The 26,702-nt window shown below is 43.9% G+C and overlaps 1 protein-coding gene across 2 annotated transcripts; it reads right to left on the bottom strand.

Moving 5' to 3' along the window:
- Positions 1-206: 206 nt before the first annotated feature.
- On the bottom strand, positions 207-25,908 carry LOC141411493 (uncharacterized). 2 transcript variants are annotated; one of them, XM_074043657.1, is made up of 10 exons: positions 25,052-25,908; positions 24,155-24,317; positions 23,866-23,942; positions 18,844-19,004; positions 18,569-18,733; positions 16,841-16,923; positions 16,424-16,524; positions 13,793-13,922; positions 1,886-2,023; positions 207-759 (listed from the first exon to the last, which is right to left on the bottom strand). In XM_074043657.1, the coding sequence occupies exons 5-10, from the start codon at positions 18,711-18,713 to the stop codon at positions 424-426; spliced, it is 933 nt and encodes a 310-aa protein (XP_073899758.1). In that variant the 5' UTR covers positions 18,714-18,733; positions 18,844-19,004; positions 23,866-23,942; positions 24,155-24,317; positions 25,052-25,908; the 3' UTR covers positions 207-423. The 2 variants fall into 2 exon arrangements, with proteins under 2 accessions (XP_073899758.1, XP_073899759.1); XM_074043658.1 differs by lacking the exon at positions 25,052-25,908 and having other exon boundaries at positions 24,155-24,735.
- Between the last annotated feature and the right edge of the window lie 794 nt (positions 25,909-26,702).

The raw sequence follows: 26,702 nt of genomic DNA, 5'->3' as shown, positions 1-26,702 counted from the left end.
AGATATACATGCCAGAAGGCATGTTGGGGCCTTGGAGACTTAGCAGAAAGGGGAGAAGGAAGGAGGAGTGTGGCTACACTTATGTCTCAGGGCCCCACTCCCAGCATATCCCAATCGGGGCAAGGTGACCTTTTGTGGACATTGGCCTGGACCGCAGGACACAGCGGCCAGTGCCACAGCAAGAAGATGATGGACGCACACACTGATTTCTTCAACACAGCTAACTTTATTGTCTCTTGCCCCAAAGGACCAAAGCAGAATTAAGCACATGCCAGGTTCTGAAGAAACCTAGGTGTTTCTTTTTTTTTTTTTTTTTATTGTTTTATTATTCATATGTGCATACAAGGCTTGGGTCATTTAACCTAGGTGTTTCTGAGGGGACATTATAAACCAGCATAGGCCCCAGTCTCAGAGGCCTACTCCCTACCATGGGGACCTGGTTGTGCCCTTGGTGGAGACGGCATCTCCTGCAGGTGACAGCCTCAGCATTCCCTGTGACTCAGGGACATGTAAATTGTTAATGGGGCTGGACTGGTTCCCTCTGGCTCTTGGGTCACTGTTGGCTGCCTGGAGAAGCAGGGATAACTCCAACTCTAGGTCCTCAATCTGCTGAGCCAGGTGAATCCTCCGTATTTCCAGCACCAGGGCCTGTGTACTCTTCAGGGTCAAGGGCTCAGGCATCTGTCTGCCTGGGTTGCCTGCCTCCACAGGATTAGCTCTGTCTTCCAGCCATACACCAGAGAGGATGCTGGGAGCTCCCTGGATAGGACAGGTGTGGAGCAAGGAGAGGTGACTGAGAGCCCTTGCTTCCCACTACTCTGAGACATAACCTTAGTCCTATTGATGCTCCCTAGGCACCAACCCCCCTACTTGGGAAGGTACCCAGAGATCCCTCCAGAGACTGCATTTCCCTCATGGAAACACAGCATCCTATTTATGCTGCCACACGGGAGCAGGGCAAAGCCAATTATATCATTACCCAATCCATGTGTTTAACTATGTGGTGATAACTCACCACACATTATCACATCTCAGCTCAGCCTGTTTCTTCCTTCCTCAACTCCAAGGACATTTATAGTGAATGTTTCTGTAAGAACAAAGCTCTCCTGTCCCCAGTCCTCACTGGATCACCATCTTCTGGCCCTCAGTGCATGTGAGGATAAGGACAGAGCCCTGAACCTGGATCCTGCACAGGTAGAGCTGGTTTCACTGCTGTCCATGAGGTTGAGGGAGTGGGGCTTAGAGAGGAATTGACTCTTGGCTGAATATAAAGCCTGTGCTCAGTGCAGACTCACTGCATAACCACATTCATTTCTTACCTTGTTTCCCTGCAGCCTTCTCCAGAGACCCTAGATAAGATGGGGGCAACCAGATGGAAGATGCCTCTCATAGAAAGCCTCCAGTGCCAGAAGCAGATTCTATTAGCTAGGCAACATCTACGCAGCTATCTTTTCTTTCTTTCTTTTTTTTTTTTTTTGAGAAAGGGTCCTACTGTATAGCATAAGCTAGTCTTGAACTCATGATTCTCCAGCTTTAGACTCCTGAATGTTGGGATTACAGGGCTGTGCCACCATGCCTGGTGACAGCAGCTATTTTTTTACGATTCCTTGTCCTTGGCTTTGCAATTTTTCTAGCTGTCAGTTTACTTAGGGAGCTATACCCTGACCTCATGGTGTGTGCTTCCCTTTCTATAGCCCCAGCTCTTGGTCTTCCTGGATTAGCCTTAATTTGCCAAATCAAACATGCAGCACTCAGCTGTGACTGCTGGATATTCTTGTCAGAGCTGGCTGCTCTGGTCATAGCCCCTCTCTGTGAAGGGGCTTTGACCTCAAGGGCCCCACCTGCGGACACTTTAGGAGCTGAGATGTTCATCTTCAGAGCTTACCACAAAGGTATTGCCTTCTCCTGGAGGTAGTTGGCTTGACTTGTCCTCCTCCTTCTGGAGCTCCAGAGCTTGAGCAGTGAGCTGGAAGAACTCCTCATTCAGCTCATCCAATGTGTCTTCCACCTGCCATGTTTTTCTCTAGGAACAAAGGCCACAAGATTTTTTTCTTTTCTTTTGTGATATAGTCTTTCTATTTTGCCCAGTCTGGCCCCAAAATTCTAGGCTCAAGAGAGTCTTGTACTTTAGCCTCCCCAGCAGCTGGGTCTACAGGTATGTGGCACCACAGTGGCAAAGTTGCTTTTTTTTCCTTTCCTTTCTTCCTTCCTTCCTTCCTTCCTTCCTTCCTTCCTTCCTTCCTTCCTTCCTTCCTTCCTTCCTTCCTTCCTTCTTTCCTTCCTTCTTTCCTTCCTTCCTTCCTTTCTTTCTTTCTTTTTTACTTTCTCTTTTTGTGTGTGATGGGAAATGGAACCTAAGGCTTCTAGGCAAGTGCTCTACCATTGACCTACACTCCTATCCAGGTCTTCATCACTTTTACTTTCATTCTAATTTTGTTAAAAATTTCTGTCACTCTTGCTTCAGGACAGGTCTTAGAATCAGTGCTGGACATACAGCATGAAGGTCAGGTGCTGTTCTTAGACCTGTAGTCCAGCACAGTAAAGTAAAGAAGGAAACTATGGAGATAAGCACTGGGGCTGTAGGAGCAAAAAGCAGGACACCTAGCTAGGTAAAGGAGGTCAGGGAGTGCTTTGTGGAAGAGAGGAAATTTCAGCTGGATCTTAAAGAATATTAGATAGGAGTGAGCTGGATGTCAGATGGGAAAAGGGAATTCCAAGAAAGGGAGCAGCATGTGGAAAAAGCCGCCAGTGATATGAAAGAGCACAGGGAAATTCATCCATCTAGCTGTCCATCCATCCATTCATCATCCATCCATTCATCCATCCACCCATCCACCCATCCACCCATATATGTAACTACCTACCCATTCACCCACCCATCTTCCCATCTTCCCACCTACCCACCCACCCGCCATCCTTCTGTCCAGCCACTCATAAATAAATTGTCATTGAGCACCCAGCATGTGTTAAGGCAATGATCAGTTTTGGGACTCCATCAGTGCCTTCCACAAGTTTTCAGTCTTTCAAGAAAGGCAGAGAAATGGAGGAGTAGATGACTTTATTTTGGTGAGAGTTGGGACTGTGGCTTTAAAAACCTCTTTTGAGTAGGATGTATATTTTTGTGGATTTTGTTTTGTTTATTTTTCTAGAGTTCTTCCACAGGACTCTAGAGACTCATGAGACCATGGAGTTAACCCACAGACATTTATCAGTTAGTTGTACTGTTTGTGAATTTGTATAAATAATAACAAATATCCTTCTAAAACACTTATATTCTTACAGTAAAAGGTTAAACTGATAATTATATAATAAAAGAAGAAATATGAAGTATGTTTTTTGAAAAAAACCCCACAACCTCCCTGCACCCTGCAAAAGAAAAGGCAGACATAGGACAAGGAATTATGTGGGATGAGTGGCACTTGAATGTATTTTCAGGTTTCTTGGAAAGCAATCAAAGTTAGCTTGACAGAAGCATGGAATTTGGAAAGAGAAAAGAAGATGCTGGAGAAATGGTGTGGTTGGAGCTGGGGCCAACATACTAAGCAGGCCTCATGTGCCATTCCCTGGTGTCTGATGGGATCATGGGGAGGCTAGTATGGCAGAGCCTTCTTGGTAACAGACCCTGTGTTTTCTTGGGAGTATCAGTTTGCCCATTTGTAAAATGGGTGTTTCAGACTCTCTAACAGATCATGCCACTGAGTTTTGGCTAAAGTTGTGGGGTGGATTCTGGAAAACCTCTTCAAAAAGGAAAAATAAGTTCACTCTTTACCTTGCTCCCTTTGCTGCAACCATCATAACCATGAGTGATCATGAAGGTGAACATCATGTACTAAGAGTCATTAAGAAAGAAGACAGAGGATCTTAGAATTTGCAGGAACATGTTAACTTTAACTTGTCTGTGGAACATCTCATGAGCCAATACACCTGACTACCCAGAGAGCTGCAAATATGAAATGGCAGATAAACTAAAAATACACCTGTGTGTCAGCAAGGCTGGAGGTGCCTGGCTTGCAGCTTCTACAACAAAAGGAAAAACCTCAGCTATGTCACTGGAGTGTTGGAGACAGAGCACCAGAATGCAGTAGGGATTTGGCAGAGGCATTATGGAGCATGGAGATACACGTTGGCCTCATAAAGAATAGAACTAAGTCACAGTATTGACCGTCTCATCTCTCAAGGTCAACTGGAGACCAAGTGCACCTTCAGTCTGTGGGGAAAGGTGAGTAGGAGGCCCCCAGCAGTCCCTACTCCTGCCACAGATGCCTGAGGCATTTGCTGCTGGGACGTCTGCAGCCTCTCAGGCCTTGAGCTCAGTAGGGAAGTTTGCAGCTTACCACACTGCTGCCTTGTTTCAGAGAAAGAAAGTAGCCCTCTGTGCCCTTTCCTGCTGAAACTCTGTCCACCTTGGGTCCTATGTAGAAGACAGGTAGCTTCCCTCTTGCTGTTCCACCAACCCAGTCCCTTGAACTTGTTAGGTGGCTCTGCCACCCTCCCACTGCCCTGGGAAGCACCTGTGTGGCCCAACATTGAAGAACTTGACCTGCAATGGCCTTAAGAAAGAGCTGGTGGTCTTAACCACTCTCTTGTTGCTCTGAGAGTATCCAGAAAGCCCAGTATATACACCTATGCCCACAGAAAGTAGCTGAGCAACATACCCTTATGACTCAACTAACAGACTCCCCCGGAAGCAGACAGGTGGCCCTGTCCACCAACCCCAGGAACCGGCCAAGTACTTTGGACTGTTGAGGCCTACAAGAAGAGCCTGTCCATTCTCTGCAGCCCCAAAAAGCAGTTGAGCAGCTCATTCAAAGAAATCTGGCCTCCTAAGGCCCAGAGAAGCAGAAGGGAAGCCATGTTCCCCTGTCCCTTGTCACGGGCAGTCAGCCATGAGAAGTTGGCTCCTGGTAGCTCGCTGAGATTACTCACGTGGACTTTAGACAATGAGAGTCTCTCTGCCCCACTACTGGGATGGTGCACCATACCTGCCTAGGTCAAATGGGCTGAACCCACACCATGCAAACCATAGAAACGGATGGTCACCCCACACTCAGAACACCATGCCCCAAATAAGCCAGTTGCCCCCAAGACAGTTGCATCTCATCTGGCTGTGCAATTCTATAACCCCTGCAGCCTAAGTTACTGAGACATCTGCAGACAATACCAATTGATTATAATTGAAGAAACTACATAGACACTACACTAAATTGCTCCCCCTGGATCTAAAACATACACAGCCTATCCATCTTAGGCCACATTGCTAGGAGACAGTCATTTACTATAAAAAACCATCATATAAAATTGGTATAGGCAACTGATCCACCGAATGCATAAACATCAATACAGGACCATAAAAAGCATGAAAAAAGCAATATAATATAACCCCACCAGACGCACACAAATAACTCTAACCACAGACCACACAGAAAAGGAAAGTGACAAAGTTTTTGGAGAAAGTATTGAAAATAATGATTTTTAGGAGACTTCATGGGATTTGAAAGAATACAAACAGACAATTCAGTGAAATTAGAAGATAATTCATAATAAAAATGAGAAATCCAGCAGCAAGAGATGATAAGAAAGGAAACAAACTGTGGAGATAAGTACTCAATAAATGAATTAAAAATATGTTTGAGAGCTTTAAAAGCATAATACACCAGGCAGAAGAAAGAATTTCTGAGCTTGAAGGAAAGTGTTTAGAAATATGCAGTCAGACAAAATACAGATACAAAATACAAATAATAAAGAAAGTCACTGAAACTTAGGGAACACCATTAAGTTTTGCATTATGGGTGTTCTAGAAGGATAAGAGAAGGAAAAGCCATGGAAAACCTCTTCAATGAAATAAAATTTTGCAAAACATGGATATCCAGGCCTGTAATAAATAGATTGGACCAAAAGAGATCCTCTCTTAGTCAAACTGTCAAAAGTACAAGACAAAGTATTTAAAAAACAGCAAAACAAAACCATTAAGCCACATGTAAGGGGATCTCAGAGTGGCAGCAGACTTCTCAACAGAAATCTTACAAGATGACATAGTCAATGTCTGAAAGAAAAAATTTCAGAGGTTGGGGATGGAGCTCGGTGGTAACGTATTTGCCTAGTGTGTGCAAGGTCCTGAGTTTGATCCCCAGCACTGCAAAAAAAAAAAATCCTACTGATATTTAGCAATATATCATTCAGAAATGAAGGAGAAGTAGATTTTCCAAGATAAGGAAAAACTGATAAAATTCATCAGCACCAGACTGTCCTACAAGAAATGCTTAAGGGAGTCCTACATACGAAGAGAAAGGATAACTACTACCATGAAAAAAAGTGAAAGTACAAAACTCAACAGGACAACAGATACACAAAAAAGAAAGAAAATGAAACCCTATCAACTCAGAAACTCACCAAACCACAAACCAAGAGTGGAAGAAAGGAAAAATATGCACAAAATGAAAAAAATGACTAGAGTACATGTTTACTTATCAGTGATAGCCTTGATTGTAAACAGATTAAATCCCCCAAATAAAATATATAGACTGGTTGAGTGGCTATAAAAATAAGATCTAATTAAGTACTGCCTATAAGAAATTCAACTCACCAGTAAAAGCACACACAGAATGAAATGAAGGGATGGAAAAAGGTGTAAGGAGAAACTAGAATTGAGCAGGGATAGCTATTCTTACACAAGATAAAATAGACATTAAATAAAAAAAAACTGTTAAAAGAGACAAAGAATGTCATTCCATAATGATAAACAATTCAACAAGAAGAAATAACAATTGTAAATACATATACTCCCAATGTAGGAGCAAGCATTATTAGATATAAAGGAAAGATAGACTAATAATTGGGGACTTCCATATACCACTTTTGTTAATGGAAAGATTATCTGGACAAGAAATACACAAAGAAATACCAGAGTTAAAATATTCGAGAGAACAAATGCACCTAACAGACATTTACAGGTCATTTTATCCAACAGTTACAGAATACACATTCTTCTCATCTGGAACATTCTCAAATATGTTAGGCCACAAAATAAGTCTCAAAAAATAAAAAAAATCATAGCATATATGTTCTCTGACCATAATAGAATACAATACAATTAGGTATTCACAAAAAGAGGAACTTTAGAAATTGTACACATACATAAAAATTAAACAGCATTCTATTTAGTGGGTCAATGAAGAAATAAAAAAGGGAATTAAAAATTTCTTAAAGCAAATGTAACTAAACCCACAACATACCAAAGTCTATGGGACACAGAAAAAGCAGTAGGAAAAACCAATAGAGCTGTATAGTGGCTCATTTGGCACTTGGGAGGCTGAGCCAGGAGGATTATTAATTCTAGTTATCCTGGTCTATATAGCAAGACCCTGTCTTAAAAAAAATATTGGCCTGTCATAATCCCAGAGGGAGGTAGAAGTGGGAGGATCAGGGTTTAGGCCAGCCTGGGCAAAGTTAACATGAGACCCTATCTGAAAACAAATTAAAAAGCAAAAGGACTTGGGGTATCGCTCAGGTGATAGAGTGCATGCCTAGTAAGTACTAGGCCCTGAGTTCAACCCCTGTTAGTGCAAAAACAAAAACAAAAAATCAATGAAATGGAGAGTTAAGTTTTTTTTTTAAATAAACCAAAATTGACAAACCTTTAGCTAAAATAAACAAGAAAAAAAAAAATCCCAAAATAGTAAATCAGAGATGAAAAAGGAGACATCACAACTGATGCCACAGAAATAAAAGGATCACTATGGACTATTATGAGCAAGTACATGCCAACAAATTGGAAAACTTAGAAGAAATGGTTAAATTTCTGGATGGTTATAACCCATCAACACTGAATCATGAGGTCATATAAAACCAGATCAGAGCAATAGCAAGTAAAAAGATTGAATCAGTAGTAAAAAGTCTCTTCACAAAAACAAGCCCAGCCCCAGAAGAATTTACTGCTGAATTTTATCAAACATTTGAAGAGAGGGAACCCTTCCAGACTCATTCTATAAGACCAGCATCACCAAGAAACCAAAACCAAACAAAGACACAACAAAGAAAGGAACTAAGTCCAATATTCCTGATGAATACAAATGCAAAAATCTTCACAAAAATGCTAGCAAATTGCATTCAATGGCACATAAAAATTATGCATTATGGTCAAGTGAGATTTATCCAGGGATGCAAGGCTATGTATTACATATTATGTCTTATACGTTTTATCAATTATTATTTATTTAATCATTACTAACCAAATAATTATTAATAACACTAAAAATTTAATATTATTAATCAATCAATAATATCAGTAATAATTTAACATTATTCATTATTCATCATATTTAGTTTTAATAATAATTACATATTATATATTATATATTATTACATATCTAAGTAATAGTATATATTACTTCAATATATGTGAGTTAATAAATGAAATATATCACATCAACAGAATGAAGGATAAGAACTATATAATCATCTCAATAGTGCAGAAAAGCATTTACTAAAATCTGTATTCCTTCATGATAAAAACCTTAAAATTAGGTATAGAAGGAATACATCTCAATGCAAGAAAGGCCAAATATTGCATTCTCACAGCTTACATCATACTGAATTAGAAAAGCTGAAAAGCTGAAATTGTTTTCCTTAGATCACACATAAGATAAGGATTTTCACGTTCACCCTCTGTTTTTTTTTTTTTTTTCAATACTGGGGCTTGAACTCAGGGCCTACACCTTGAGCCAGTCCACCAACCCTTTTTTTGTGATGGCTTTTTTTGAGATAGGATCTTGTGGAACTATTTGCCTGGGCTGGCTTCGAACTGTGATCTTCCTGATCTCTGCCTCCTGAGTTGCTAGGATTACAGGCGTGATCCACCGGTGCCCAGCTCACTTTCTCACTCTTATTCAATAGCATATTGGAAGTCTTAGCTAGAGCATCATGAAAAAGAAATAAAGAATATCTAAATAGGAAAGGAGGAGGCCAATAAGGCATGGTGCCCCTGCCTGTAATCCCAGTGCTGGAGAGGCAGAGGCAGGAGGATAATGAATTTGAGGACAGTGTGGGCTACATAGTGAGTGTCAGGCTAGCCTGTGTCACATAGTGAGATTTTATCTCAAAAAATAAAAACAAAAACAAAAAATGGGAAGGAGATCAAATTATCCTTGCTTGCAAATCACGTGATTTATACATAGCAAAACACAAAGACACTGTAAAAACTGTTAGAGGTGATAAACAAATTCAATAAAGTTTCAGGATATAAAGTCAACATACAAAAATCAGTACCTTTTAATACACCACCAACAAAATTACTGAGAAAGAAATCATGAAAGCTTAGGTAGGCATCGTGGCACACTCTTGTAATCCTAGCACTCATTAGTTTGAGGCCAGCCTGGGACACACAGAAAAGAAGAAATAAATTATGAAACAACCTCATTCATAATAGCTGTTAAATACTTAGGAAGAAATTTAACTAAGGATGTGAATGATTGCTACAGTGAAAACTCTCTCTCTCACAAACACACATACACAAAACCCAGGAAGACAGCTCGTGTTAGTGGGTTGAAAGAATTAACATTGATAAAATTTCCATATTACCCTAAGTAATGCACTATTTTAATGCAGTTTGTTAAAACATCAATAACATTCTTCACAGAAATGCAAAAAGAAAAACTGCTAGAATTTATGTAGAATAATAGAAACAAATCTTGAACAACCAAAGCAATCCTTAGCTAAAACAACAAAATTGGAGGCAATACAACACTTGACTTCAAAACTTACTACAAAATGATGGTAACCACAACAGACATCAGAAACACATAGATAAAAGAAAAAGGCTAGAGAACCTAGAAATAAATCCATGTATTCACAGCCAATTGATTTTAGACAAAGGAATAAATAATATGCATATTAGAGAAAAGAAAGTCTTTTCCATAAATGGTGCTAGGCTTTTTTTTTAATACCAACAATTAACAGTCAGAAAAAGAACTCAGGAAAACTATATCATTTACAATAGCCTCAAAAAATAAAATACTTAGAAATAAACTTAACTGAGGATGTGAAAGACCTCTACAATGAAAACTATAAAGTACTGAAGAAGGAAACTGAAGAAGACATTAGAAGATGAAAAGAACTTCTCATGCTCGTGGATCAGGAGAATTAATATGAAATGCTGAAAACAGTCTACAGATTCAATGCAGTCCCCATCAAAATCCCAATGTCATTCTTCACAGAAATAGAAAAATCAATCCTAAAATTTATATGGGAGCAACAGTCCCCAAGTAATCCCAAAATAAACCCAAAGCAATCCTGAGCAAAAAGTGCAATGCTGGAGGTATCACAATACCTGGCTTCAAACAATACTACTGAGCTACAGTAACAAAAACAGCATGGTATCAGCACAAAAACAGATGTATAGACCAATGGAATAGAATTGAAGATCCAGAAATAAATCCACACAGCCAAGAGCCATCTTTTTGACAAAGGAGCCAAAAACATATGTTGGAGGAAAGTCAGTCTGTTCAACAAATGTTGCTGGGAAAACTGGATGGCCACATGTAGAAGACTAGAAGAAGACTTACGTGAAAATCAATTCAAAATGGATCAAAGTCTTACATCTAAATGTAAGACTTGAAACTTAGAAAGTATTCAGGAAAGCACTTGAAGATACAGGCATAGGCAATTACTCTCCAAATAGGACTCCGATTACTCAGTTGTAAGAATTGGCAAATGGAATTGCATCAAATTAAAAAGCTTCTGCACATTGAAGGAAACAATTTCCAGAATCAAGAGATAATCCATAGAATGGGAGAAAATCTTTTCAAGCTATTTACTGGACAAAGAGTTAATATCTAGAATACATAAAGAACTCAAACAATTAAATTCCAAAAGCATATAATCCACTATATAAATGGGAAAATGAATTGAACAGGCAGTTCTCAAAAGAAGAAATGTAAGTGGTTAATAAACACATGAAGTAACATTCAACACCCTTAGCCATAAAGGAAATGCAAATCAAAACCACACCAAGATTCCATCTCTCTGCAGTCAGAATGGCTATCATCAAGAAAGCAAACAAACAACAACAAATGTGGTGAGGATGTGGGGAAAAAGGAACCCTCATACACTGTTGGTAGGATTGTAAATCAGTATAGCCACTATGGAGAGCAGTATGGAGGTTCCTCAAGAAACTGAAAACATGACTAAGTTCATTTGAATAGACATACCCTACAATAGCACTGCTGAGTATATGTACAAATGAATGTAAATCAACATAGGAGAGATACTTGTGCAGCCATGTTTATAGAAGCACTGTTTACAATAGGCAAGACATAGAACCAGCCTAGGTACCCAGTCAATGATGACTGGATAAAGAAAACATGGCACATACACAATGAAGTATTATTCAGCCACAAAGCAGAATGAAATTATGTCATTTGCAGAAAAATGGATGAAATGGAGATCATCATGTTAAGCAAGATGAACCAAGCTCAGGAAGACAAAAATTGCATGTTTTTGTTCATATGTGAAATCTAGACCTAGAAAAGTGTGATGTATTATGAAAGGTTCACTGTTTGGAGGTGATAAACCAGTGCGTGGGAGGAGAGGGAAAGAAGAGGGTGATTGGGATGAACATTATCCATTTTATTTATGTATGAAAATAGCACAATGAAACCTGCAAAATAACCCTGCTAAAAATAGGTGCCGGGAAAAGAAACTTGATCCCTTATCCTTCAACTTACACAAAAATCAACTCAAAATGGGTCAAAAACTCACTAGAAGAAGACTTTGGGGAAATGCTTCAGGATGGTGGCCTGGACAGTGGTCTTTTGGATAGGACCCTAAAAGCTCAGGCAACAAAACCAAAAAAATTGACAAATGGGACTACATCAAACTAAAAGGCTTCATTAGAGCAAAGAAGACAATTAACAAAGTGAGGACACATGGAATGGGAGAAAATATTAAAAAATTTCTTCTGATAAAGAAATCGTTCCTAGAATATATGAAGAACTCAACAGCAAAACAAAGAAACAAACACCCCCCCATCCCCACCAAAGCAAAACCCAAACCCAAAGCCAGTGATCTTACTAAAACATAGGAAAATGATCTGAATAGATATGTCTCAAAAGAGACTATAGTAATGGCCAATAGGTATAGGAAAAATGACCAGTGTCACTACTCCTCAGACAACTGTAGCAATGAAGTTTTACCTCAGCCCAGTTAGAGGGCTATTAAAATAACAAAATGTTAAAATGCTGGCAAGGATACAGAGAAAAGGGAACTCTCACAAACAGTTGTGGGAATGTAAATTAGTTACATCTATTATGGAAAAACTGTATGGAGACTCCTCAAAAAACCCACATCATCCAGCAATCCCACTACTGTTTATATATTCCAAGGCCCTGAAATCAATATGTTGAAGAGATATCTGTACTCTCACATTTACTCTCATGTTTATTGCAGCCTTATTCACAATGGCCAAGATATGGCATCAATCCTGATGTCCATCAATAGATCAGAGGATAAAGAAAACATCACATAAAGCTGGGGTGTGGTGACTCACCCCTATAATCCCAGCTACTCAGGAGGCAGAGATCAGGAAGATTACAGTTCAAGGCCAGTAAAAAGTTAGAGAGACCTCATCTTAACCATAGGTAGGAGTCTGGTCCTGGGCAGAAACAGGAAACCCTAAATATAACTGAAAAATAGCTATAAGCAAAAAAGGCTTGGGGGCATGGTTCAAGTAGTAAAGTGCCTGTCTAGCAAGTATGAGGCCCTGAGTTCAAACCTCAGTACCACCAAACAAAAGAGAGACCATCATATAAATATACATAATGAAATATAACCCAGTCATAAGACTTTTTCATCACTCACATGACTGGAACTGGAGAACATTATATTAGGCAAAATAAGCTAGGCACAAAAAGGCAAATACTGCATGATCTCACTTATCGGTGGAAGCACAGAAGACTGGGAGCATGGGTTCAAGTGCTAAAGTGACTGCTTAGCAAGCATGAGGTCCTGAGTTCAATCCCCAGTACTACAGAAGAAAAAGCAGGGAATAGAATAGTGATTACTGAGCCTGGAGAGGTAGAGAGTAGGGAGGAGGGCGGGCTGGAGAAAGGATGGCTAGGGGGATGGGGGAACAGGGGTAGAAGGAATAACTTCTAATCTTCTACAGCAGATAGGATAAGTTGGTTGACAACAATGAATTGAAGATTTCAAAATACTTAAGTGAAGGGAATTTTGAGTGCTTCCAACACAAAGAAATAACAAATGTCAGGTGATGGTAGGTCAATCACCTGGATCTGATCACCACACAATGTGTCCACGCATTGAAATACCACACTGTCCCATTACTGTGTGTCAATTTAAAACAAAAAAACTTACAAAAACAAAGAAGAAAAACCAAGAGGAAAACAACAATAACAACAACAACAACAAAATACTGAGGCAGAGCCATATTTGAAAGAGAGCTCTCCAGATGTTAGGGATGAAGCCAGGAGTCAGAGGGACTCTTTTGGGATTTCCCCCATAATCTAAAGGTTCAGGAAGCCTTCATAAGCTTCTACCTCCTGTTCTTGAGAACATTGTAACAGTCAGTGAATACTTGTCGATTGGATGGATGATTCTCTAATCACAAAATATCCCTTCTTGTCACATTTTGTCCAATCTCATGTTTTTTCTGTCTCCCAGATTTGCACACAGTGTAGAGACACAAGCAGGGTTGTGAGGTGGGACAGTTGAACACACAGAACCCTGAGTGGGGTGACAGGGATAGAGAAGATGGCCTCAGTCCCAGGGCTACACCTACCTGCAGCTCAATACCAGCTCTGTGTCCATGTCCTGCCTGGAGGATCCACGCCCTGGGGCCAGGCCTCTGGGCATCATGTCCTTTAGTGTCATCCAACAACAGCTGAAGAGGTCCCTGATCCTTCTGGGGTCTGTGATTGAGGGAAAGAAAGGCTTCATTCAGGTTCTGAACCCAGGAGGGCAGCCTACCTCAGCACGAAACAGAGCAGGGCACTGACCACTGCTAACTCCTACCTTACGGTGTGAGAAGAGACGGATGCAATGTTAACACCACAGAGAAGCTGACAAATGCTTAGACTACCTGAGCTGGATGAATGTACTCAGCCTGCCTGCCTTTGTGGCAGAGCAGCCTCCTCAGCAAAAGGGAACAGAATGCACTGCCTAACGCGCCAAATTGGCACATGGAGTATTTTGAGCTGAGGACACCAAGAGCTTCATCCACTAACCATCCTCCACTCTACCAACTGAACTATCAAAGGATCCATGAGCTAAGGGCACTGAAGAGAGCAGGTACAGGAAAAGCTCTCAGCCTCCCCATCTGCCTAAAAGCAGGACATGAATGGGTAAGGGTGCCCCTGACCTCTCCACCAGGAAGGACAGAAATCACCAGCAGAGACTGAGGCACCCAGGGAAGTCTACCCAACACATATTGCTAAAAGGATCTTTATCTTCCATCACTCTCCCCTAGTATAATTGCCTTCCACAATTGCCTGCTCTACGAACTTAAAGCCATTCCCTTTGTTTTATCACTTCTCTAAAAATGGGCTGCTTTCTTGGTAAGATGCTGCAGAAGCCCAAGTTCTAATCTGTCCCCACTTGGGAGTCACTGCTCCATGCTTTGCGTGCATACCCAGTGCACTGGTCCAGGAGTATCCCTGTGTATTCCCCTACAAATCTGCCTTTGTTGGTCTAACTACAGGGGTCAGCGGAGACCCTACAATGGCAGAGGAGAGGGTCATCTTTCCCTGTGCTAGGCTGGCTGTGATGGCTGCTTTCTCTGCACCCTTTCAGGCCGGGAGGGGTTGCTGTGGCCCTGTTTGAAAGCCCATCTCAACCATTTGCACCTGCCTTGATCTTTGTGGACTTCTTTAAACCTCTAGAACCTTCTCTTTTGTACACACATTGTCTGCCTTTTCTTGTTGTTGCTGTACATCAGGCTTGTTCTTTCCGACTACCTCATTTTTCTTTTTTGCAGGACTGGGGTTTTGCATACTGGCTAGGCAGGCCCTCTACCACTTGTCCTGTTTGCTTTTAGGCATTTTTTTTCCCTAATAGGATCTCATGTTTACGCCCCAGCCAGCCTGACTGCAACCCTCCTGTTTATGTTTCTCTCATAGTTTGGATGACTGGGGCACACTACCACGCCCGGCTTTTATTGGTTGAAATAGAGTCTTGATGACTTTTTGCATGAGCTGGCCTTGAATCTCAATCCTCCTGATGTCTACCTCTTGAGTAGCTGGGATTACAGCTGTGAGCTATTGTACCCTGCTTTTTTTTTTTTTTTTGAGATAGGGTCTCACTATGTAGCCCAGGCCAGCCTTGAACTTGAGATCCTCCTGCCTTAGCCTCCTGAATGTTGGGATTACAGGTGTGAGCCTGGCTCAAGCCTGGCTGTGATTTCCTTGTCTTAAACCCTCTGTACAGTGTTCTGCATGAAATTATCCTGTTTGTCTCTAAGGGAACTAGCTGGAAAACATTTGCTCAGGATCTACAATATTCAGGGCAGAGTCCAGTCTGGAAGCTGGGTCTCTGGATTCTTAACTTTCCTTCCCTTTGTGGGGTCCTTTTCTCTGAATTCCTGGTTCTTCAGGGCCCGGGTCCCATGACACTAGGAGAGTCCAGATTCCTCTGCTCTGCTTACCGGAGGTGTTAGTTACTTATTCTCTTTCTAGGGCCCTTAAATGAGGAAAACAACAGTGAGGATTTCTGACTGTGGCTTCCATAGAGTACTGGAGGGGAGACTGGTGCTGGTCATCAGCACAAATTGGACCCTGAGACCCACATACTCTGGGCTGGAATTCAGCCCAATCATGTACCTAAACCCCCCTGAGCCTCAGTGTCCTCATCTTTAAAATGGAGCTAGTGAGAATATCTGTTTCCTGTGGTTGTTGTGAGGATTAAACCAGTCAGTGCATAAAATTCCCACAGCAGCGTAAAACTGCAAGCAGTATCACCTACTGTCATTAAGACTAGACGAAGGGAGACACAGACCATGGACAGAAATCCAATTCACATGAGCAAACAAATTCATTTCATCTTCTGGGTGGACTTTGGGGATAAACTAAGAGACCCTGTGGATCAACCCAACAGAGACAGTGATCAAGAAAAATTGGACTGGGCTAGCACGGAAAGTCTGGGGTCTTCCACAGTAAAATGGCTTCATTCCCAGGGGTGGGAACGGCTTCAACAAATGCCCTGTCAGTGAACCCATGGCAAACTAGGGTGGCTTCACAGTGGGTGATCACTGGGTGTAGGGTCCCCAAAATCTTGTAGTTGAATTTGAATAGTTTAAGGCTTTTAATCAAGTTTCAGTTATGAAAAATAAGATGGTCAGAATAAGGTGACCAGGGAGCTAAGAACCACCCCTAGGAGCACACAACCTACATGAACACTCAGGCTGGTCCTGCCTCACCTTTTGCTATGGGGCTCCTGGTCGTTCAGCTGAGGCTGGCCTGTCAGGACTATGTTCTCCTGGCTGCTGGAGGGACGCTGCTCACTATGCTGACTAGAGGCCTGGAGGAACAGACAGTCTTGTAATCAAGAAGTGCAAGCTGAGCATCCGGGTTCTGGCCAGAGTGCAGAGCTGGTCCAGGACAGTGAGGCACCAGGGTGTATGGGAGTTTGACTGTGCACACATGTGTGATTGTTTGTGTGCATCTGGTACATGAGTGTGTGAGAGAGTATGCATGCATGTGTGATGTTCCTGTGGGCACCCATGCAGCCCCATGGGGCCAGGGTAACGGGCAGGCTGTTCTCCATACACAGGTGTGCTCCCTTGTCCCTGGTGGCCTCTCACCTCTCTGCTGGCCCTGGCCAGAGGTTCACATACCTGAGAAAGTGCAGACGCCAGGGCAGTGATGGCTTTATTAAGCTCTGGCTGAAAGCCTAGGGGAGAGATGCTAGGGGTACAGCCTGGGGAAGAAAGAGACAGAACACAGAGATCTAGCCTGATCACTGTAGCCCAGCACAAACACCCTACTGGACACCTGCTTCACCTGTCCAGGTCTTCTGACCTGTGTGTGGCTGTGTGCCTCGCCCACTCTACCTCTCTCTTGCTGAGACAGTTGTTCTGCCATGCAAGATGATTTGGTTAGAGCCTCGATCCCCGTAGTGGTGCTTCATGTGTAAATGCTTTCACTGTACACATGGTCTCTTCCTCTACATTTCACTCTTTCTTACTTGCATTTAATTCTGGAACATTCATTCCAGAACATACATCTCCTATGTCACTCCTCCCTATTCCACCCTCTCCCTTTCCCCACTGTGTTCAATGCACAGCCCAGAGCCTGCATCCTCCTCTGCCCCTTATACCTGACAGCACCACACCTGGCATAGCCTCATGGGGCTTGGCAGGGAGAGTGTGTAATTCCACCCAGACCAGTGTTCCTGGGTTTTACAGCATTCACCAAAGTCTGATTAATTGCTTTTTCCCCCCTGTTTGGTGGAATTTCATCCTGTTCTGTTTTATTTGTGGGGAGGGGTAAAAAGGGAGGGCGGGTGTCCCTCAGCAAGGAAAACTCAAACTTAGGGCTTTGCCTTGGTGATGGCCCAGGATGGAGGTGAGCTTCATTCAGCCCTTACATCAAGCTGTTGGTGAGCACAAAGAGTGATCTGTGGGGTTGTTAGGACTCAGCGTTATAGACTCAGGCAGCTTTCAGAGGAAAATTACTTTCATGGTCCTCCTCTTTCTCCTGATCATTGGCCAGATGTCCCAGCCCAGGAGTGTACCAACCAAAAGTTCAAGTAGGAGGATTGGCGTGGAGAAGTCACAGAGGCCTCAACACCCAGTGTAGGGGTTGGGCAGAGCTGAGCAATATTTCTGACATCTGTCTGGCCCAATCCTCAACTCCTTTTCCCAAGGCCATGAGCTGGAGAGAGGACAGCACCATGGAAAAAGTGATCCAGGTACAAGGGAGCCACCACTTTCTGGAGGGTGAGACTCCAGATGACTTGGCCAGTCTGTCTCACCGGGAGCTCCTGGACAGGCCTGAGGCTGGGCTTGAAGGACTGCAGTTGGGGCTGAATGAGGGGCTTGGGGCCTGGAAAGGGAAGATCTTATATCCTGCAGATGGAGATGGGAGCGGCATGCAGACGGTGGGAGAGATGGGGCTCCTGGACTAACCCTGGGTGGGCCTCTAGGCTCTTTGAGCCTCAGATCCTTCACTGTAGATGGAGAGAGGCTGCTAGTGTCATTCACAGGTGTCCTGTGAATGGGTCAAGTGGGGTGATGCCTTCCCGGTATTGACAACAGCACCCAAGGGTGTGAAAGACAGCTCTGGAGAAACTGGGGTCCCAGTGTCCTGCCCTGGGCAGGAAATATGGGCAGCTTGCTTTGTGGATGCTGTGTCAGGGCTGATATTCTCCCAGGGAACTCTTCAGTCCCCTTGTGATGCTGACATGATGATAGGGCTATCATCTCTGTTATCTGGGTCTCTCCGCAAATTATAACTTCAGGCTCTGGGTCTGGTGCTGTCTTGTGTGACCAGGTGCTGAGCACTACGTGAGATGGCAAAGAGAGTGTTAATGCTGCCCTGTACTGCTTGGGCCAGTCTCTCACCTGGAGCAGGCTGACAGTGCTCTCTCTGGGAAACTGCATTGTGGCCACCCCATATCTTCTCACTCTGCCCAGTGTCTGTCCCTGCAGTGGCTGTGGCCCCCATCTCAGGCTCTTTCCTTCTGCCCAGAGCTTGTAGGTCTTTCATGCTGAGGCTCTGCAGAAAGTCTTAGAAGAACCGGGGCTGTGTCACCTCTTAGGGGTAGGGTCCCTCTGGACTCAGGCAGTATCTAGAGGGGTGGTTGCTCCCCAGGTAGTTTTCTGGGAGAGGGGCTGACCTGGAGCCTCCACAGCTGCTGGCCTGCAGTCCTATAGAAAGCCAGTGCATCCCTCCTGTGTCTGCTCAGTTGAGCTGCCACATGCAGGCTCTGGTCCTCGAGCTTGTCATAGAGTGTGCGCACACTGAAGTCTTCCAGTGTCAGATTGTGGGGCAGCTCTCCTGCAGGGCAAAGACATGGAGTGAGACTTGGGGAGCAGGGTCCAGCTGGGTAGCTCACTCTTCTGACTTTGCAGGAAGAGAGGGGGCCTGCTTGTGGGGGTAGGCCAGTAGCCTCATCCTTGCCCAGCTCAGTGCTGGAGGGAAGGTGGGCAAAGCTTTGTGGGAAGGGAAAGCAGGAGACCTTGAGGGGCAGGGAGCAGCAATAGCTCAGGAAGAACCTGTTCTGTGTGATTGGGATTGACTAGGGCCTTGGTGGCACCAGAGCTGGTGGTGGGCATTGCTTCCCCTCTTTGCTGAGGGTAGGTCTTCCCGTCCTCAACAACTTTCTTGAGAGGGCTGTGTGCTGAGTCCTCCCAGTCATCATCTGATGCTTTACCTCTTCTATTCCTTCCATTGCAGCTGCTCTGTAGTGCTCTGCACTCACCCCACCTGACCCCACTGCTTTGTGGACTCATCCATATAATCTGCTCTTGTGTCCTCACCATGGTTTCCCTATAGCACTGAGCACTATGTCTGATGAGTACTTATTTGGCTGAAGTGTTCCCTGGTTAGGAAGCATGACCCAGGCCAGCTTCAGGGGGAGAGGAATCAGGAAGACTCCATAAAGGCTTCTGTGCTCAGCCTTTGGCCCTAGGAAGATCTCACATGTACTGCAGGGGCTTCCTGTGGCTCCTTGACCTCTTCCCCCAATCCCCTCTCCTCTGCAGGAAGGATGGTGTGAGGGAGGGAGGGCCCTTTCTGGCCACAAAGTGTGAAGTGGTAAGAGAAAGCACTTGTCCACCAGAATCCTACATCCAGCAGCACTGTCCTTCAGCAGTGAGGGAGCAATGAGGACATACCCAGAGAAATGAAAATGAAGGGTGTTTGTCACCACGGGACTGCCCTGCCAGATATGCTCATGGGAGCCATATAGGGTGACACGAAAGGATGCTGGACAGGAACTTGAAGCCAGAGAAAGAAATAAAGATATTAGCAATAGCACGCACACTGCAGTTGTAAATGCTGGCCACATTGTAACAGTTGTTTGAAACTCCACATTTAGCATGCTGCTAATGATTAGGCTAAAAGCCTACGCTATTGTAACTTTTGTTTATAATTTCATACTCTGTTTTTTATATAATGTAAGAGGCATATAAAAGAGCTACTTGTTTTGTTGTCTGGAATACAATGTATAAAGATGTAGTTCTGAGATAGGACACATCTGGACAGGTTTGGGGCAGATTCATAAAAGATCAGCCTGTACATTATTGAAGTTCATTTGGCTGCAAGTCAGTGTGCAGTTTTAGAACTTGAGAATGTTAAAGGTAATTCTTCTGATAACCACAAAGAAAATAGTTGTAAGAATATACACAGAAGGAAATGGGAAAGTAATGACATTTCACTACCAAAAAATCAATTAAACACAAAAGAACATTGTGATGCATGAAATGAGGGACAAGAAATCTTGAAATTGAACAAAATGACACGAGTGAGTCTTTCCTCATGAGTCCTTACTTTATATGCTAATGGATTAACTCTCCAATTAAAAGTTAGAATTTTGCAGAATGGATAAATACACATGGTCCTGCCCTAAACTGCCTATAAAGAGTCACTTTAGATCCAAAGACACAATAGGTCTACAGTGAAAGAATGGAAAAAGATATTCCATGCAGACATTAACTAAAAGAGAGCAGGGGTGTCTGTACTCATATTGGATATAATAGACTTTAACTCAAAAAGGTTGCAAGAGACAAAAAAAAGCACATTATACATTAATAAAAGGTTCAGTACAGCAAGAAGATGTAGCAAGTATAAATATATATGAACTTAATGACAGACTGTCAAAATATGAAGCAGAAGCTGATATAACTGAAGGGAAAAAGACAGTCCTACAATAGCAGGTGCACAGTTAACACCTAACTCCCAGTTCTGGACAGAACCAGACAGGAGAAAACTAAGGACATGGAGAACTTGAAGAACACCTGAAACCAAGTAAGTCTAACAGATGCATACACAACAGTACACAACAAAAAGTACACATACATTGTTCCAAAGTGCCCATTGTACATTTTCCAGAATTGACTGTTAGGCCACAAATGAAGTCTCAACAGATGTAAAAGGGTAGATCTCATCAGTGAGATCTAACCAAAATGAGATGAAGTGAGAAGTCACAAGGGAAACTGGAAAATCCAGAAAAAAATGGAAATTAAACAACACACTCCTAATCAATGGATGAAAGAAGACATTGCAAGAGAAGTTAGACAGCATTTAGAGGGCTAGGGTACGTGGCTCAAGTGGTAGAGCACTTGCTTAACATGCACTCAGCCCTGGGTTCAATCCCCAGTACTGCAAACAAAACAAACCAAACAAGCAAAAACCCAAAACAACAAATGAAACAAAACAGAGGGCTGGGGCAATGGCTCAAATGGTAGAGCACCAGCTTGGCAAGTTTGAGGCCCCAGTACTACTAAACAAACAAACAAACAAACAATAAATGAAAACAAAACAACAAACCCCTACCACCATCACTACCACCACCACCACCACTACCAAAAATCCTGCCAAAATTTATGTGACTCAGGGAATGCTGAGGGAGAGAATTTATAGCTGTAAATGTTTGTATTAAAAAACAATAGGGTGCTGGAGGCATGGCTCAAGTGATAGAGCACCTACCTAGCAAGCACAAAACCCTGAGTTCAAATCCCGGTACCATCTTAAAAAAATCCAAACAATATCTCTAGGAACAATCTAACTTTACAGTTTAAGGAGGGAGAAAAAGAAGAACAAACTTAACAAAACTAGCAGAAGGAAGGAAATAACAAAGATTAGAGCAGAAATAAATGAAACCAAGATTAGAAAAATAATAGAGAAAATCAATGAAATTGAAAGTTAGTTCTTTGAAAAGATTAACACAATTTGCAAAACTTCAGCTAGATAGACAAAGAAAATAGAGAGAAGACTCAAATTCCTAACAGCAGAAAAGAAAAATGAGGCATTAACACCGGTTTTTCAGAAATAAAAAAGACTGTAGACGATTCTCAGCAGTCAGATGCCAACATATTGGACAACCAAGATGAGAGGATGAGCTCACAGAGGCCCAAAACCTTCCAAGACTAACGCACGAAGAGAGAAAATCTGAACAAATCCATGGTAGTAAAGGGACTGAGAGTCCAAAAATGAATCCTTGCATATTTTGGTCAAATGATTTCAAACAAGAATTCCAAGACCGTACAGTGGGTTCTTTTTTCTTTTCTGATACTGGGATTTGAACTCAGGGCCTTATACTTGCTAGGTATGCACTCTACCACTTGAGCAATACCTCCAACCCTTCATTTAGTTAATTTTGGATAGAATCTTGAGTTCTTTCCCAGGGCCATCCTTGAACTGTCATTCTTCCTCCTATATCTCCTTGTGCAGCTGGGATTATAGAAGTATTCCACCATGCCCAGTTTATTTGTTGAGATGGGGGTCTTGATTACATTTTCCCAGGCTGACCTTGAACTGCAATCCTACTTTCCATTCCTGAGTAGTTAAAATCACAGATGTGAGCACGACACCTGCTCCACCTCCCTTTTTGTGGTACTTGGGATTGAACCCAGGGCTTCATGCATGCTAAGAGCCCTACCACTTGAACCACATCCCCATTCTCAGGACAGTCTTTTCAACAAACAGTCCTGGGAAAACTGGATATTCATATGCAAAGTTGGATGCTTACATAACAGCATATACAAAAGTAAAGCAAAATAGATCAAAGACCTAAATGCAGGATCTAAAAAAAAATTCTTAGAAGAAAACATAGGGCAAAAACTTCACAGTATTGGATTTGACCATGATTTCTTGACAGTAATAACAAGTAATCTGGACTTCATGTAACATAAAAAGACAGTAGGGCTGGGAGTGTAGCTCAGGAGGTTGAGTGCATGCTTAGCAAGCACAAGGTCCTGGGTTCAATTCTCAGCACACACACACACACAAAACAAACATACAATCAGTGACATTGTGTGTGTGTGTGTGTGTGTGTGTGTGTGTGTGTGTTATGTGTGCATGTGTTCTATCTTCCCTGCTATACTGTGAGCTCCTTTGTGTAGGATCTTTGTGACCTGTGTCTGAGTTATCTTCAAATGTACCATAGAACCTGCCAATAAATGTCTCTTAAATAAAGACAACAACCCACAGAATGGCAGAAAATATCTGAAAATCAAATATTTGATATTGAATTAATGTCCAGAATATATAAAGAAATCCTAAAACTCAACAACAATAATGACAAAATCAACTTGATTCAAAAATGGGCAAAGGAGTTGGCCTTTACCAACCAAAAATAACAAGTCTTGGAAAAGATATAGAGCAACTGGAAACCCAACAGAGGAAGGGCTCCATCTCTTAGAATTCTCTCTGTGCCCCTCTGCTCATAATTCCTGCTCATAGTTGGCTGTGATGGATGGGTTCAGATGGGGATGGGTTCAGGACACCCTGAACATCAAGGAAGAGCTGATGGGCCTGTGATAGATCCTACTGAACAGTCCTCATTTCTGCTCCTGAGGCGATCAAAAGGAAGTTGGAGAGTTGTCCATGACTCTGGAAGAACTGACCAGCACTGTAAGTATTGGAAAGTCTTGCCTGAAATCCATCTCTCCACACCACACCAGCTCCTCAGCAAGTCACTCACATTTCTTGGGCCTCATTCTACAAAATGAGGACAATACCTGGAAATACCTACTGGTCAGTACTGATATTAAGCTCAGAAGGACATTTATCTTATGACCTGTCTATGCTACAGGTTCATGAGGCATTCATAACTACAGGGTGTGCCTGGTACAGGTGTGTGTGGAGGGCAGTCAAAGAGGAGGGGCCTTGCTGCAGCCTGGCATTGTACCTGTACCTTGACTCATGGCCTTCTCCTTGGAACCAGCTCCTTCCCCAGAGCCCCAAGGTCCAAGGTCTTCACAGGACAGGAGACTAGAAGAGAGAGCTGACTTCAGTGTGCAGTTACACATACACCTTCTGGACACTGTGTGGAGCCACAAGTCAGCCCCAGAAGGCACTGTGTTTGGCGTCCACAAGGCCAGGACAGAGTTCAGCAGTGCCTCGCTTTGAGGGAGGGGCCAGTGGTGCCCCAGCAGCTCCTGGGTGAGGCAGGGTTAGAACAGGTGTGGGGAGAAAGGACTCACCTGTTGTTGAGGAGCACATACTCAGTGGGCACAGGAGTCCACCCTAGGCTTCTCCACCGTGGCCTCCATGTCCTTGCTGGATAGGCTTGGGGCATGGAGGGTCTCAGAAGGAGGCCCAGGCCTGTCAGCAGTACTGTCACCAAGCCAGTAGCCAGTAGCACTCCTACAAGGCAGAAAGAAGAGTGTACAGGCCTCGTGATGGCCTCTCAGAACCTTTCCTGGCTGCCTGGAACCCCAAAAAATGGCATTTTGTGTTTGTCTTTGTGGCCTTATTCCTCCCATTGCTGCCTTGGGCTATAACTCCTTAGGGCTCCCTTCCTGCCTCTAGTACAGTACTTTTCCCTCACTCACAGCCCTTCCTGTGCTCCAAGTGTACTGAGTATGTTTGCATGAATGTGTGTGAGCTGTTACCCTCCCTCCCCCCAAGTCTAGGCCTTGGAACATCAGCTGTTGCCGGGCAATGTCCTTTCCGCCCATTGGGCAGGGCTGAGTTTCTCCCTGTTGACACAGCCTGGAGAGCCCAGGACAAATTGTGGACTGACAGAGACAAGCAGGAAGGAAGGTGGGAAACCCACAGCAGATGTTCTTATGGGGTCTCTTCTACTCAGAGATTCCAATCATGGTCTTGCTTCCTGGGGCCACTCCCAGGAATGAGGGGCCAGGGAGTGAGGAAAGGGAGGGTGAGAAAAGCCACCCTAAATGGAGAAAATTCAAGTTTGTTTATCTGTAAATGATGCCCCTCATCAAGGCTGACTCCACCGAGTCTGTGTTACTGTGCCCACCTGTTGTCTTTGGGGACACTCCCAGAGACACAAAAGGGTTGACACACTCACCGGGGATCTACCACAGGGTACCACTCCAGACCCTTCATTCCAGCTGCCCTGTCAAGGTCAGTACCTGTGATCGCTGCCCAATCTGGACCCAGGACTGGTGGCCTGTGCCTGAGGACACCAAGCCTGCTGAGTTGATATGGAGAGGAAGGCTGCACACGGGCCATGCCAGGGCCGCAGGCCGCCCCCTCCTCCTTCACCAGTACCATGACAGTGCTCTCAGATTGCCCATTATCTTGAAACACATAAGTGCCTGGATCTAGGAACTGGTAGGCAAACCTGGGGGGAATAAAGGAGCAAGAGTGTGAGGTCAGCCTTGATAGGCTGCTCAAAGCAGGCTGAGTGCGGGTGACCTTCTGTCCTGCACAGGAATCCCTGCCCGTCTTGGCCCCAGAGAGCTTTCCTATTCCGACTGCTCACAGTTTCTTGGCTTGACCTCTCACATAGGCTGCGGACTCCTGGTACTCCTATTTGCTCATCCTGTAGGAGGCTGTGACCTGAGAAACAGCAACACCCCCTAGTCCCTAGCTCCCAGATAGCCCAGCTGTGTTACCTTGAGAAGTTGAGATAGGTCTCTTCCACCAGGTGGCCTAGTCTTCTGAAGACTCCAAAGTCCCAGTGAGGGTTGCTATTGAGCAGATGCTGCCTCTGGTACACAGGGTAATGACTGGCCGAGCGGTCTGGGGGATGCAAGTGGGACTGAGCTGGGATCTAGAGGCGCTTAGCCCCAGCCCTGGGCTGCCCAGGTGCAGGAGCTCAGCACCCAGGCCTTCGGGAAGCAGGAGGAACTGAAACGTGTATTCAGTGAAATGACACACTTCATTGTGTTGTGCATGGCATGGTGCATTTAGCAACCTTGGTGCTTCTGTCTAAACAGAGTCCTAGAGTTGAAAGCTCTGAGTAGGGTCACCAGTTCCTGATGGCCGTCATGGCGAGCATAGCCAACGCACTGGCCCAATATACATGTGATGTTATTACAGTGTGGCAGGCAGTGGGCAGCATGTATTCAGTGTGTGCTCTGGGATGGGGTGGCTGAGTGACTGGGCAGCTAAGTGGTAGATGGTGCCTTTGGCAGGAACACAGATGTCACACCACAAAATGGGACTCTAAGCATGGAGAAGGGGGAGCACAGACAAAAACATCAAGGCTTGGAGAGGGTGGTGTTGCCAAGGTCCCTGTGGATTTTGGGAGACCAGGGCACAGAGACCAACACAGAGCTTATTTTCCAGATCCAGTTTCCTCTTTGACCCATATCGCCCTGCATCCCTGGGGCTCCTGCCTCTTGTTCTACCTCTTGTGCGCCTTTAGGGCTGCAGCCTCCCATGGGCCTGTCCCTGCTTCAGCCAGTCCAGCTGCCACAGGTGGGACAAGATCCATCATTGTGAGAGCAGCGGGAGGTGGGGTAGGGTGGTGTATTCCCACCCACAGCAGCACCCTGGGGAAGGGACCTCCCTAGCTGAGGTTTATCAAGGACCAGTGTCCAGTGAATATAGAATATGGATGGAAGAATGAAGAGCATGAGGCCAGGACCAGGAGGGGCCCAAGTGACCTTCTCTATTGGCAGAAGGCTGTCTGTGCAGGGGGAGGAATCAGGCCTTCTCTGTGGGGCCCCCAGAAAGAAGACAGGCTTTAGGTCATTTTGAGGAAGACACTTATCAATCAACATGTCCCAGAAGGAGGGGATGCAGGGGTTTGGGGGCAGCTCTGCATTGCTTCCA

Source organism: Castor canadensis, chromosome 10, assembly GCF_047511655.1.
Source record: "Castor canadensis chromosome 10, mCasCan1.hap1v2, whole genome shotgun sequence".
Lineage (NCBI taxonomy): Eukaryota > Metazoa > Chordata > Mammalia > Rodentia > Castoridae > Castor > Castor canadensis.
Note: the sequence above shows the minus strand (reverse complement) of the source record. Positions and strands in the feature narration are given on the sequence as shown.

Bases quoted from the DNA above. Each gene is read 5' to 3' on its own strand.
- LOC141411493 (XM_074043657.1), bottom strand. From the start codon at position 18,713: ATGAAAGACCTACAAGCTCTGGGCAGAAGGAAAGAGCCTGAGATGGGG. The intron at 16,525-16,840 runs GTATGTGAACCT...CTGTTCCTCCAG, and splicing joins TGGCGTCTGCACTTTCTCAG to GCCTCTAGTCAGCATAGTGA. The intron at 2,024-13,792 runs GTAGGTGTAGCC...CTTTGTTCCTAG, and splicing joins GAGCTGGTATTGAGCTGCAG to AGAAAAACATGGCAGGTGGA.